General features: G+C 38.1%; 1 protein-coding gene across 2 annotated transcripts in view; it reads right to left on the bottom strand.

Annotated features, from left to right (window-relative positions):
• The window catches only part of GABRA4 (gamma-aminobutyric acid type A receptor alpha4 subunit), a 46,853-nt gene continuing 35,629 nt past the window's right edge, over window positions 2,478–13,701 (bottom strand). Inside the window, exon 9 of one of the 2 annotated variants that reach the window (XM_021395380.1) lies at window positions 2,478–13,288. In XM_021395380.1, the coding sequence (XP_021251055.1) occupies window positions 12,755–13,288 (534 nt within the window). In that variant the 3' untranslated portion in view covers window positions 2,478–12,754. The remainder of the gene's footprint in view (window positions 13,289–13,701) is intronic. The other variant, XM_021395383.1, reaches the window with a different exon arrangement.

Below are 13,701 nucleotides of genomic sequence, written 5' to 3'. Positions count from 1 at the left end.
GTTTTTTTGCTTCTTTGTTTTGTTTTAAATAACTGTATATACGACACTAGGGAGATCCAAATTGTTTGTGCTGTTTTGGCATGTTCTCTCAATGTTGTGTATGACTCGTCAGAGTGAGGAGCTCTTTATTCAGCTTCTTGTCATCTGAAAAAGAAAATACTTCAATACATTTTTAATGAAGTTTCTGTAGTTAGAAGTGAAATTTTCTCAGCTCATAAAGTAAAACTCTCCAGAGACCAAGCAGAAGAAGTCATAGAGGAAGCATATCCAAAATTTAAATAAATATCATTGAATAAGCTTGGAAACATTTCCCATCCTAGTGCCTTTGGCATTGTGTTCCTGCAATTTCACGCTTGCGAGTTTTCCAGTGAGATTCCTTTGTCATCATCCCTTGGGGCAACAGTGCAAATCCAGCACTTCTATCAGCTTTGAAGCCAGCTCAGCAATACAAGGAAGTCTCCTGCTGCTCTTAAAGACTACCCCTCAGCTTCACTTTCCAACAAAGAGAACCTTCTAGTGTTTAATATAATTTCTCCACATCTTGCTTGCTTGCTTAACCAGTTCCTTCCTGCTCTCACTTCACCATGGACCCTTCACTCCCTCTAGAACTTCTCCAGCCAGTGAAGTCAATGGAACTGCCTCTCTGTGTGTCTGCACTGGCCATCATTCTTACAGAAGCTATCAAAAACCATGTGGATCACGTCCAGACTATTCCAAGCTGTTCCGTCACATCTATCTGCAGCTGGCTGGTTTCTTGGATGGCTTTATTCTGATCATCTCACATGATCTAACACTGAGTTGGTTTTACCTTTAGTATATTCTAGGTCAGCACTCAGTAGATGAACAGCAATACTCAGGACTTATTAGATGAACAGCATACTTACATGTATCTTCTTCAGAGCTGTTCCAGCAAAGCATCCCAAAGCATTTCTGTGAGACTAAGCCCTGCAGAAAGGAAGGAGGAAAAGGACAGAGAAGAGTGGAGGGCAAAAAGCTGGAGCCTAACTTCCCCAACCATTTCTTTTTTCTCTTATGAGGAATAAATACTATGTATCAAAGCAGAACATTTTAACAGGAATTGAGAGAACCTGTTCCCAGGTCAGTCTCAGGTTTTTTACAGGGCTGTATTCAGAGCACTCACACAGCAAACCGAGGCTCAATACCTGTCTTCAAACCAGACCAAAAATAAACCTACAAGAGAAGTCTCACACTCCTTTCTGCCAGAAGCGAGCCCTGGTGCTTTCCAGAAGCACAAATCACTCTCAAGCCCTGCACCTGAAGGCACTCGTAGCTGTGATAACAACTGAGTTAGGAGGTTCCTGACACCAGCCCTGAGAAAAATTCCCAAATGCTTTCAGTCTGTAGATAAATTCCTTTAATACTGCCAGGAGCCAGAGCTCTGACTTCCAAAAAACCCAGCCTCAGCATCCTCCAAAATCAACAGCAGTGTTCCTGGGATGCTGCACAGACTTTACAAGTAGCCTGACAGTAGAACTACCTGCCAAATCAAAACAAGTGCCATTAATAAAACATGTGATTTGGGGTAGCATCATGCCATACAGTATTAAATGGCAGCATCAGCACAAACAACTAGTTTGCACATCAGGCTTTAAAAGTACACCCACAGAAGTCAGGAGAAAGGGATGCAGAACATCTCAAATCTAAGAAGTAGCTATGGCTGTCAAACACAGCAGATTTCTTGTTGTCAAAATCTGTCCCTGAAGCAAACAGCAATTACAGCACTTTGAAGCATTGTAAGCTATTCTGACAGCTCTCATCTCAGCCTGCAAAAAAGATTTGACGTTCCTGACCACCCATAGAAAAAGAAATAAGGGTGCCCCACTCCCTGCCCTGCACAGGCCACTTTACATACTGAAATGATTTCTCCATACATCTCTCTCCCTACGCGTATTTACTGCTAGGTAAATTTTCAGTCCTTAATGAAACAGTTTCTGCAAGTCTAAAGTCTGCCTTCTGATGCATAAGAGCTGCATCAGGCCCAAGCATAGGTCATTAGAAAGTCACTTTTGGTCATGGATGAAGTGGAACAATGAAGTAGTTAATGAAGTAGAACAGGTGACAACCGATCTGATGGCAGATAAAGCAAGGAGTAAGCACTGATTACAGCATCTCAAGGAAAGAAATAAAATAGAATGAAGTGGGCACCACTACTATGAGTATTATTTGTTTCTGCTGCTGTGAGAGAAGTGAGGCAATTTGTTTAGCTCTCAGCAGGTGAGACACATCTTGACAATGGTACACTGGTAAATTGGTGCCATTCCAATAATTGTACAACAGATTACCATTCATCATATTGCTAATGAAACTCTTCCCTTCATCTGTCCAGACGTAAAGCATTAGGTTGATTGACTCATTAACAATATCAATATCCCAGCACTAGCTGCAGGAAGACCTATACCAAAGTTTGTTATGCTTCTTCCTCTCCCTGCTTCAGGCCACAATTAGAAAGACAACTGTTTAAGAACTCTCACAATTGTATTTTATTTGACATCTGCAATATACACTGGAGTATAATATGAACAATTTTTGCACAATTTTTCTTGCAAGATGGATTTATTTTCCAAATACATAGATGTTAATTATACAGGAAGGAAACAGTTAAGCTGCACAATAGCAAAACAAGTTGACAGCTATCAAACCACCTTTTCAGTTTGTTAGTATAGTCAGGTGACCAGCACTGAATATATGCATTCAAAAAATTTAGTTAACCTCTGATTCTTCCAGTCTTCCAGCCACATTGTTCCGTGCAACAAAAATGTGTGTGAAAAATAATGTAAAAGAATTCAACCTCAAGACTTCTCTTGCTTTGATTTCCTTTCCGTTTTTGCCCATGTATGAGTCATTACAAAGGGATACACATCAGAATTTGCCATGGCACAAACTCTCGCAGCATGCATCTAGGACATTCACATATTGCAGAAATAGTAAATTCTTGAGAGACAAGTTGGGAGATTAGGGTCTTCCCTAAGAGCGTGTTAAAGAGGTGTTTCCACCATGTTGGTTCAGTGCATTACTTTCTGCTTGCCACAACTTTTATGGAAAAGAAGGGCTAAAATACTTCAAAAAGCTGCATCTTTTTAACTGGGAGTATTTCTTACAGTGGTCTAAGCTTAAACCCAAATGCTTTTGTTGCAATGGACAGGACTTCACAGGAAAAGATTATGATTAATTAAAAAACCTGTGAATATTAACTTTTTCCTGGTTTTGTTTTGCTGAGTTTTTTTTCATTTCCAAATTAAAAAAGACACACAGGTATTGCAGCTGCTGTATCCACAACAGAAATTGCTCTTTTCTTTTGGTCCCTCAGCTGGCACAGCCATTACACTTTGAATTAGCCACCATCACAGAAATTAGTACCTCTCTGAGCACCATGATCTGACAATTCAAGAGAAAAGATGGTCTGTGTTACTTGTTAGGTGTAGATAAAGGTGAGGAGAAACACAGGAACTGTATCATACACTGAGTCAACTATAACATGGATGATTTATTTATCACCAAGTAAATACTGTGCCTGCAGCAAGACTGTTCACATACTGTCATTGCTCTGTGTCTTTGCTAATGAAGCTACACTCTGGATACTTCCAAATGAAGGGTCTTGGCAACAGCAGTGTTACCACATACCTTTCACCACATTGTATAATTTTTACTGCTACAAGCCAAAGCCAGTGGTTACTGATACTGCCTGCTGAGTTTCTAATCAGCATTTCTCCATTTGTCAACAGAGAGAGGAATAGAGTAGCTTAATGACAATACAATAAAATAAATTAAATATAAATTATTTAAAATTACTTAAAAAAAAACAGTGCAAAAAGGAGTAGGACACGCTGAAGCATGTGTTCAGAGATCATACATTTAGTGTTTTTTAAATAGCTAATGAGCAGCTCTTAATAACTCTCATATCTTACCTCAGCAAAATGCCTAAGTCTCCAGGCTCAGCCATTCCTACCCAGAACCAGGATACCTTCTGCTGAACGGATGTATAGTGAGGTGAGGAAGCCACCCTTTTTTTTTTTTTAATATAAATGAGAATAGAAGTTAGTGTGGATGAGGGAAAGTAAGGGAACTGAGCTTGGTTATTTTCTTCACAAATACATGACGTAATGGAGAAGTAAGAGTCAAAGAGAAAGCACCCTTTGCAATGTTTAAGTTACAGCAGAACAATTCATAGGGGCATAGTAACTATATCTGCAAAAATCAGAGATGTTGTTTTGCTTCTGGCAAAGACCACAGGCTGCTAGCATGGGCTTCAGGAGCAGATCTTGTGTGGCTGGACCCTTTTTTTTTTTTTTTTTTAACCACTGTAGAACTAGGAAAACAACCAAAGAGACCATGGATATTTACCAAGCAGCAACATGCTCAGTTTCATTACCATGCATATAGTCTGTCCTACTAGTCCCCATATAAGAGCAATTAGAAGATGTCCAAGGAGAAAACCCAAGTGCAGTAAACCTTGATCCTCTTTTGGGATGTTCAGTGCTGTTATAGCCAGTAGCAGCAGTGCTGAGCTGAAGGAGGTTTCTTCAGCTCCAGTCTGACCTATTTTGTACTCCAAGAAAGCATTTTCTATCCCACCCACAGTACTCTGGGGGCCCTGATTCACCATGGTACAGCTTGGATGCACAGCAACATGGATGCGTCCCAGCTGGCAGTTACTGCTAGCTCTAATCTTTCTCATCTTCCAGCCACAGCATAAGAAGCCTTAGGACAGATTAAGTGTGCCAGTCCTCAGGCAGCATTTGCAACTGGTGTTGAATTCCATATAACACACAGCTTGCATTGAAGCCTCCCAGTTGGGAAGAAATTTAAGGGGCATTTCATAAGTGGGTTAAGCCAGTAGAAGATCTGCACCCTCTCTGAAAAATGGAAGCTCACCATCCTTTCATCTCCTGTTTCTGATCATTGGTTCCTACCTTCTTCAGCATCAGCAATGAGAGGTCTCATGCAGCCAGTGTGCTACTAACTCATCTTTTCCTTTTACAGGATCCATGCTGTGCAAGTGCCAAGACTGTAGACGTTCAAATGCAGCTGCACCCCAAAAACTGTTGTACTGACCGGATTACTGACCAGAGAAAGGCCTGGTGCTATAAAGCTCCCATGAATCTAGGTACAAGAATGAAGTCTTCAGATTTTATAGGCAGGTATGATAGTTCAAAAAACTGGCTGACATTGTAAAGAAAGCTTCTGTTGCTATTTTTTTTCCCTCCTCCTATAACTGAGCTAAACCAGAGACAGCAATCCCTCTATTTGTCTCTTAAACATATAGCAACTTAAATGCTAAAAGTTCCAAAGTGCTTCATTACTGAAAATGAAATATATAGAGTCCCTGAAAGATAAAGAATGTTACTGTTTGCATTTTTGGCAAAGAAATTCTCTAAATCAGAGAGAAACAGTGATACTTAAAACTCAATCTTTTTCCTTTAGCATTCTGCCTCTTAATTCTTCCTCGATGACTACGAAAATAGCCTTTTTAATGAAAACAACTGCAATGGAACATAAATGTTTCTAAGAGAACATTAACAACTTCTTTTCTTTATTACTTTCTCATTATGCTCATAATGAAGAAATAATTATTTCTAGGCTGTTTCCTGCCAGATGCTGCTCTAGTACCTCTAATAGGACATACCTTAAAATAACTGCTTGGTAGAAGGTAACTAAATTTTTCATCTTTACTGATGTTTTCCTTTCTCTCTCTTTTCTCTTGCCTCAAATAACTTAAGCTCTTTCGTAAATCCTAGCCTTTTTGTATTTTTTTTTGTCCACTATTTGTCACTGACTAAACTGACAAAACCACCTTTGAGGCAGTAAAAGTGACCACATGGGGCAACTGAGGTTCCAGAAAGACTGTGAGAAGCCTCTCCTTTAAAGCCAGTGGAGTCAGAATAAGAATCCTCCAGTTGTTTTGGGCTGGATTAAAGTTGTTGTGAAATCACATCAATCCCAACCTTCTCACCACCTCCTTTGTAGCATCACTACCAACAGTGAGCCAGATCAGAAAACTGATCCAGCTGGGTGCTAACTCAGCCAAAAGACTAACTTGCATTTAGCTAGACAAGTTATTTCAGCCAGATCACCATCACCACATGGGTTTGTCTCCCAACACAAAGCAATAAGGCAGGAGCACTACCTTTAGCAGTAATACAGTTTTATGATGGAGTAATAATGGTCCTAACAATGTAATGCATAATGTGGTCTGTCTGGTGCAGAGTGCTTCAGAGGCTGGCAGAACATAAGCCAGCTCCCATCCACGGTCCCTTCAAATATAGCTCACACTCTCAAAGATTGGATTAGGCAAATGTAGATTCATTTTCATCATGATTGCTTCCGGTATTGATTTGCAAAGGCACCCACTGGTTGCAAAAGGATGCTATAATATAATTCTATGGGAACTATGGCTATTCAAAATTCTTCAAACCTCCACAACAGGTCTGGTGCCAGAAAACATTGCCATAAATTGATAAAATATGAAATACATGAATGTACAAAAAAATGTTTACTTGAAGTACAAAATGATTTATTTAATAACCTCGCAAAGTCTAGCAGCTTCGTTTTCAAGCTTACAACTGTAAAACAGACTATGAAATTATTGTACAGCGAGGAGCTTTAAACTATCTCATATTTTGAAAGAATTGTAAATACATACGTGTACATATTCCTGGTTTCCAAGTGCTCCATACTTGTGCATATTTACTTACCATGGAGATGAGACACCAGCACAAGATTTCGAGGCAAAACAAGTCAGTACTCAGTTTAATTTTGCAATGCATTTAACTCAGAAGTCCAGCTGAGTGCTTCATACAGTCACCTGCTTCTTCTACCAATCTCCGTCTAAGTTTTTTCCAAGGATGAAAACATATTCACAAATAAGATTATTTATCTTCTTTATGCCAACAGACCATCTGTAGAATGCTATGCCGGTTAACATCGCTTACTTCAACATGGATACAATATTCACTAAAACACACAGCAAATGCTGAAATAGATCAACAGCAGCAAGACCAACAACAGGAGATAACCCAGGTTTCTGTGCTAGTTGAGGGTTAATTCAGAAACACAGTATTTTTTTTCCTCTGGATATTTTTTTTGAAAATTGGAGATATTAAGATTTAAATAAATAAATAAATACATACATACCTCACACGGTGTTTTGCATCCAGAAAGACAGTCTTTTGAAGTAAGACTGCTTGCAAGTGCATTTGGAGCCTGCTTCCCTCACAATTCAGAGATCTGAATATTATTATAAATACGTATACAGGATGTGATCACAGTAGTATTTTTAAATGCTAAAATTATGTTGCTATTTGAAGAGATCATTCAATGGCTGGTGGGAGTTTGGTTGTTCTCCTAAAAAGGGAATCTCCAAGGCTTTTCTTTTTCCCTAGTTATTTTTATTTCAAAAAATGCCATGATGCTCTTGGTTTCTCTTGCACAAAACAATGAAAACAGAATTCTGACCAGAAAACTTAGTGAGCTGCAGTGGATAGTAACTGGCTTGCTTTGAAGTAAGTCCTCTCTAGCAGAGTAATATAAAAAGAATAAGATAATGTAAGAGAGATCCGTAGATGCATTCAGTTGCAGACTAGAATATAAAACTAATCAATTCTGAAAACAGTACCTACCACATTTTCTAATCCATGTGAACACAAAGTATGTTTCACAAGTTCTGCTGATTTTAGAAGAATTGCATTTTTTGTTCCCTCTAGTTAAGAAAACAGTAAATAACATTAGCAAAGAGAGATCTTTTCTGAATTCTCTGCACTTCACGCTACTCACACTTGCTTGGAATGTGCCAAAAATTTACTTTCAATATCTGATGAATGCAGAACATGCTGAAACTGCACACCATGGTCACATTCTCCAAAAATGCTACAACTTGCTTCTGAGTACAGACCTACAAATGAAGACTTAGTGAAGACTCAGAAGAATTAGTGTGTATCAGACTCTTCCAAAATGATACACTTTTCCCTCCAGGAGAACCAGCAGAACTTCCTGTTTGAAGTGTACTTAAGTTGATAAAAAGCCCCACACTGATGTTAGCACATTTCCTGACAGCAATCTAAACATAAGTAACTTACTTTGGATTCACACTGTGAAAAAAATATCAGGTCTTAGAAAAATAAAAAAAAAAATAATACATTTGGGAAAGACAAAGAGGCTGTCATCACCTAACTGGTTGCTTCTTTCCTAGACTTCATTCTTGTTTTTGTTTTTAATAACGATACCCATATGTCCATTTAACCATTGGATTTGCACTAAGTTTACCAACTTTAAGCCCTTTTGCTTTATGTTCATCAAACCATCCAGAGAAACACCTCCCATTCTCCTCACTTCCCATGACATCATGCAAACTTACTGCCACATGTATCTGCAGTTCTCCAATACCTGGTTTTATCCACATCATCGTTAAACATCATACTTCACCCAGGCTTCCCAGCAATGCATTTGTCATTTTCTTAATCTGCCATTTTAACTTTAGGATTAAATAAATCCAAGAACAATATTTTTCAGATATCTGTTTTGTAATTGTAACAGTGTTAGCCACAGAACAATTATCCACTTTAATGGAAGTTCCCTCCACCTCCAATAGCACAGGGAAGATGGTAATGTTAGGATCTGAATAAATATACACTGTGGATTCTGATATTCTTACATGGTGCAGTCTCTTCACTACCTCTTAGCCTTTTGGCTAAGATCAAGTATAGTATCTATGATTCTATACATCATAAGGTGCACTGCATCAGAATGGCATGCAGGAGGTATGTAAGAAAACAGAAGAAAACAGAATTCTACACATATTCAAAAGATGAATACATTCATTTTTCTCCAGAAACACTGGTTAAATCCTTGGTTAAAAGATTTCCCAGCTTTTTTTCAAAGCCTATCCTAAGTAATGAAAATGATGAGATGCCCAAGCTTGCATTTGAACTCCCTGTAATCAATAAATTTTAGTTCCTGTTAAACAAAAAGCTTTAGGCACATTAAATAAATTATTTGCCTCTTTCATTCAATTATCATATGATCTGCTTGTTCAATTGCAAGGTAATGTAGACTGAATTACTTAACAGTTTACAAAACCTGTTTGTTTTTTTTCCTAAAAATCATGCAGGAAAAGAAACCCAGAGTGTCTCAGAAACGTGCCACTGATAACCAGTTGATGGAGACAATTTCATTCTGTAGGAGAAAAGCCAGACTCCAGTTCAGATGTTGAACTCTAAGAGCTCAAATCACCATGCAGAACTCGGTTCTAGGTTTGTGTCTTCATTATTCTAGTAATTGCAGTGAAATCTCTTAATAGTGAGCCAATATAAATGTGACCTTGCCAAGTTGACCTCACAATTGACTACCAAACACGCTTCAATGCGTATGAAGGCAATCTTCCTGAACTGAGCTTTTAACTGGTTTTCTCATGACTCCATTACTGGTTGGGGCTGCATCACTGAAATCTGTGGGAGTTTTGCTATTGGTAACAATGTCTCCGAGGAAACAGCAGTTAGTGGGATTGATCTCTGCTTGCTGGTAAGGTTTTTTGTCTCTTTATACACTTCTTTCCTGGCAATAAAGATGACTGAAGTGGTTGGTTAGTTCTAAATGACTACGTTACTGTCAAGAAAGATGCTTAACAAAGCCAATATAAAAAAAAAAAAAAAAAAAAAAAAACCACCACAATTCCTGTAAAGTTTATTACACTCAAAATCAGCCCTAGAGACCTATGTGGGCACTGAAATGACACATGCAACATTCTCCCTCTGGATTTTATTTAGCAGTATTGAACATTTGACCCTCTATATTAAGTACATTCCTGCTTTTTTTTTTCATGCTTCTAAATTGCACAGCATTCAGAACCTGCCAGTATTTCTGAGTATACTGCAAGCTGTTTTCTGTTTCTGATCACTCTGCAAGAAGATTAAATATGATGAAAAACTCCCTATTTACACTGCTCTTATGTACTCTGAAAAGCTAGTTATGGTAATTTCTTCATATGCTCTAACACAATAATGTAGCACAGTACAATAAATTAGTCCTAGGCTCATAATGAGATTTTTTTTATATTTCATTTTGAATATAAACATGCAAGCATTGGAAGGTTATTCAGGAACTGACTGATGGGTTAAAAATGTATTTGGTCTTAGATATTATGAAAAATTTCTCGTAACAGGGAAGCATATAAATTAGTATTATGAATTCAAATAATTACTGCAATTGTGTTCTCCTTCTTAGAAGTCTTTAAAATGAAACAGGACCTACAAGTGGATCCAAATAGCACATTTACTTCAACCTTGGCTAAACAGCCTGAACCAGTGTTGATACTACCAAACAATCCATGAAAAAAGGCTGATTATATGAGCAGTACAGAGGGATGGGTGGAAAGGAAGAGACAGCTGTTTTGAGTGAATCATTTAGAGTCTGAGAGAAAACATCCTCATTTTTCATCAGAGAGAAAAGCAAAGGGTAATTTCAGTAACTTTTGGATCAAACATTAGGTTCTTAACACATATAAAGTCATTGTTCTTCACACTAGAAAAAAAATAATCCTTTGTGTAATTATGATCAGCAATTGCCAGAGGATTAGTTTTTTTTTTTTTTTCCAGTCATAAACAAATGGTCTCTGTTGTAGAGTATCTGCTACTCAGACAACCTGCAGTAATGTGACTAAATTAGGGAAGAACAGCCACAGCTCCCAGTTGTACATCTGAAGATGCAAACTTCTGCAGCTCAATGACCTGCATGTGTGCTCCATTTCCAATCCTGTGTTTTGGAATGTGTAATGGTTTTCTAAGGAGCACTGTAATCTCAGGCTTATTCTAGATACAAAAGGTGAGGACTTTGCCTACCTTCTTGAGAACATCACTTAAGTGAACAAAAAAAGAGTAAAGTAACTGCTTATGCTATTACATCTTGATAAAGACATGTAAGACATTCCAAATCCTATGCATCCTACCACGTACGTTCCAATGTTATATATGAAATAGCAACCTAGAATCCATACTACATGCTGTATTACACATCTCTTACAGTCTCCAGGGTCCTGTAACCTAGCAGATCAGATTCTCAGCTGCAAAATAGCTACATCATTTGGATTGATAGAGATATATGATCACTGTACACTGATTCTCATCCCAGTTCTGTGGAGGGTTGTCTTGATTACCCCAGCTGCTTGTGGTTTCCATCAGACTCTCAGTCACTTTATCATTACTTGAGCAGAGAACCCCAAACACCCACCTCAATGGCCCCAGCATAGAACTTTGACAATGGGCTACCAATCTGCCATGTCAGTTATCTGTAGCTAATGATTAAACCAGGCAAAGGAGAATCAGTTTCTTCCCAACCCTTTAAAAATACAGCCAGATCACAGCTGAGAATATGGCCTTTGATTTTCACTTGTCGCCTGCACAGAAATGCTAACCATTTGCCTAGCCAGATGGATCTGTGAAAAAATCTTCAGACTGATTGCCAACATATCCTCCACTCATACAGGTGAAAAGAACACTGTTGATAAGATTTTTGTCAGGCTTAAACTGTTCACTTTTTTTTTTTTTTAAATGAAGGTAGTTGTCTGTTTGTACATTGAACCACTAAGGTAAGAACCACAGTGTAAGAGAAACTAATGGATCATAAATATACCTTGTGTTTCACCTGCTTCACCTAGAAACGTGTTTTTTGTATTTGTGTCAGTTTTCCTTCACAAAAGGGTGTCTCATATTCACTCAAAGTTGTGCCACAGCCACACATACCAAAGCACAGGAAAATGTGTTTTCCTTGATTTTGAAGCCACTTCAAAATTTGTTGAAAATTTAACTTGACTTAAACATTATATAATAAAAGAGGGAGAAAAATATGTGTTCAAAGGAAGTCAGAGGTGTGTGACTGAAAAATATGGAAAACAAACAAAACAAAACAACAACTAACAAATACAAAAGCATCCAAAAGAACAAAGAATTCAAAAACTTGAACACTGTGGGCCTGGTCCCGTTCTACCACAAGAGATGTAATTTAGGAATAAATCCACTCAAGCTGGTCAGCAAGGTCTAAGAAGAATCACATTTAAGATCACCTTACCAAAAAAAAAATTCCAATTTTGAGAACTACATCAGATTTCATATTTTATAAGTTTCATTTGTTCTTATTTTGAAGTGATTATTTCCAAGGTTGCAATGCAAAATAATGCTTCGTAAAAATATATGGAGCTCTATAACTCCTTTGCATAACTCTTCTGGAGTTGCACTTTCCCAGGCTGGACTCTATTTTCTTTTTCCCTTGCTCATTTTCCTCCCATTCTGCCAATTTTAGCCTAGCACAAAAAGTTCTTTTCTAGCAGGTACTGTCAAAATATTCAGGACATGGGCCTTACAATCAAGAAATGCAATGCTGCGTCCAGACAACAGTGCTAGGTGCCTCAAGGATCCATGATAATCAACATGCATAATTCTTAGCAGTGGAGATGAGTTCCACTGCACACTTATGCACCTCCATCTTTGATTTTTTCCGTGTGCATGTTCCTCCCAAAGGCAAGTAGTCTATATGAAGAGTGATGATTCACTCCCAGCTGAAGGGAGGAAGACAACTGTTACCTATTATTAGGAATTACCTCATTATCCCCAAGAACTCCAGCCTTTACAATGGGAAAGTAGCACACAGCTTTTATAAATAAGAATTATTGACTTTTTAAATAGTTTCAAAAGAAGAAACTCTGCATCAAATGTGAGTATAATTTAGGAACTACTACATAGCAGCAAAACTACATTAGACTTTCTGATTTTTCCATGGTATCCTTGGATAGATACACCACCCAGTAGACCATGTTAAATGCTCCAAAGGTAACAGGAAACAAAATTCGTGCGTATTTGTCTATCTTACTAGTGCCAGAATGAGAGGCAGGGGGAACAGGTGGTGTGACAGCAGATGGTTTTGCAGATGCTCCTAATGTATGAGGTGTGGTGGTCTGAATCTGCTCCAGTCTAGATCCAAGCAAGTGCTGAATGGAAGGGGATCCAACTGTGGCATGCTGGGATACAAATCCAGTTAAAATTGGGGTAGAAGGAGGAGCTGGAGGGGTAGCTCTTGCAGAAGATAATGTCTCTGATGCATTAATGCGTGTGAAAGGGTTGGGACTTGATGCAGAAAGGGAGTGGGGTGTAATGTCAGAAGACCCCTGAGCTACAGAGGGAGGCTGGATAGAGCTGTGCCTTGTGTCAATTCGACTCCCACCATCAGCTTCTGACTGTACTGCGGCATTCGTTCTTTTCCTCACATTTGAATTGGCATCTGTACTCTGCAAAGTTACAAAAAAAAATACTAGTCATTCTTAGAATAAACACATGAACAGAAGCAATGGAAACTTTATAATCAAATATTAAAAGAAAAATACTCACAAATAGCAATAGTAGCTTGATCTTGAAGCACAAAAATACCACATGTTCATGGAAACAGATTTAATAGCATATAAAGTTATAAAAAGGAATTCCTTTTACCTGTGGCTGTAATACAGGTACGAAAACATACCTGACACTTCACACTCAATGAGATACCTATGTAAACTTAGTACCATGAAGCTAAACATTCTTGGCTTGGGTTTTTTCAGGCTCACCCTCAAAGAAAATTCTCTATGTTTGCATATTTCTCTGATAATATAGAAATATTATAGAACTGACTTACCAGCCACAATGGTTTACTTTTGCACTTTTA

This window comes from Numida meleagris, chromosome 4 (genome assembly GCF_002078875.1).
Source record: "Numida meleagris isolate 19003 breed g44 Domestic line chromosome 4, NumMel1.0, whole genome shotgun sequence".
NCBI classification, from domain to species: domain Eukaryota; kingdom Metazoa; phylum Chordata; class Aves; order Galliformes; family Numididae; genus Numida; species Numida meleagris.
The sequence above is the reverse complement of the archived record's forward strand: the minus strand, read 5'-3'. Positions and strand labels throughout refer to the sequence as shown.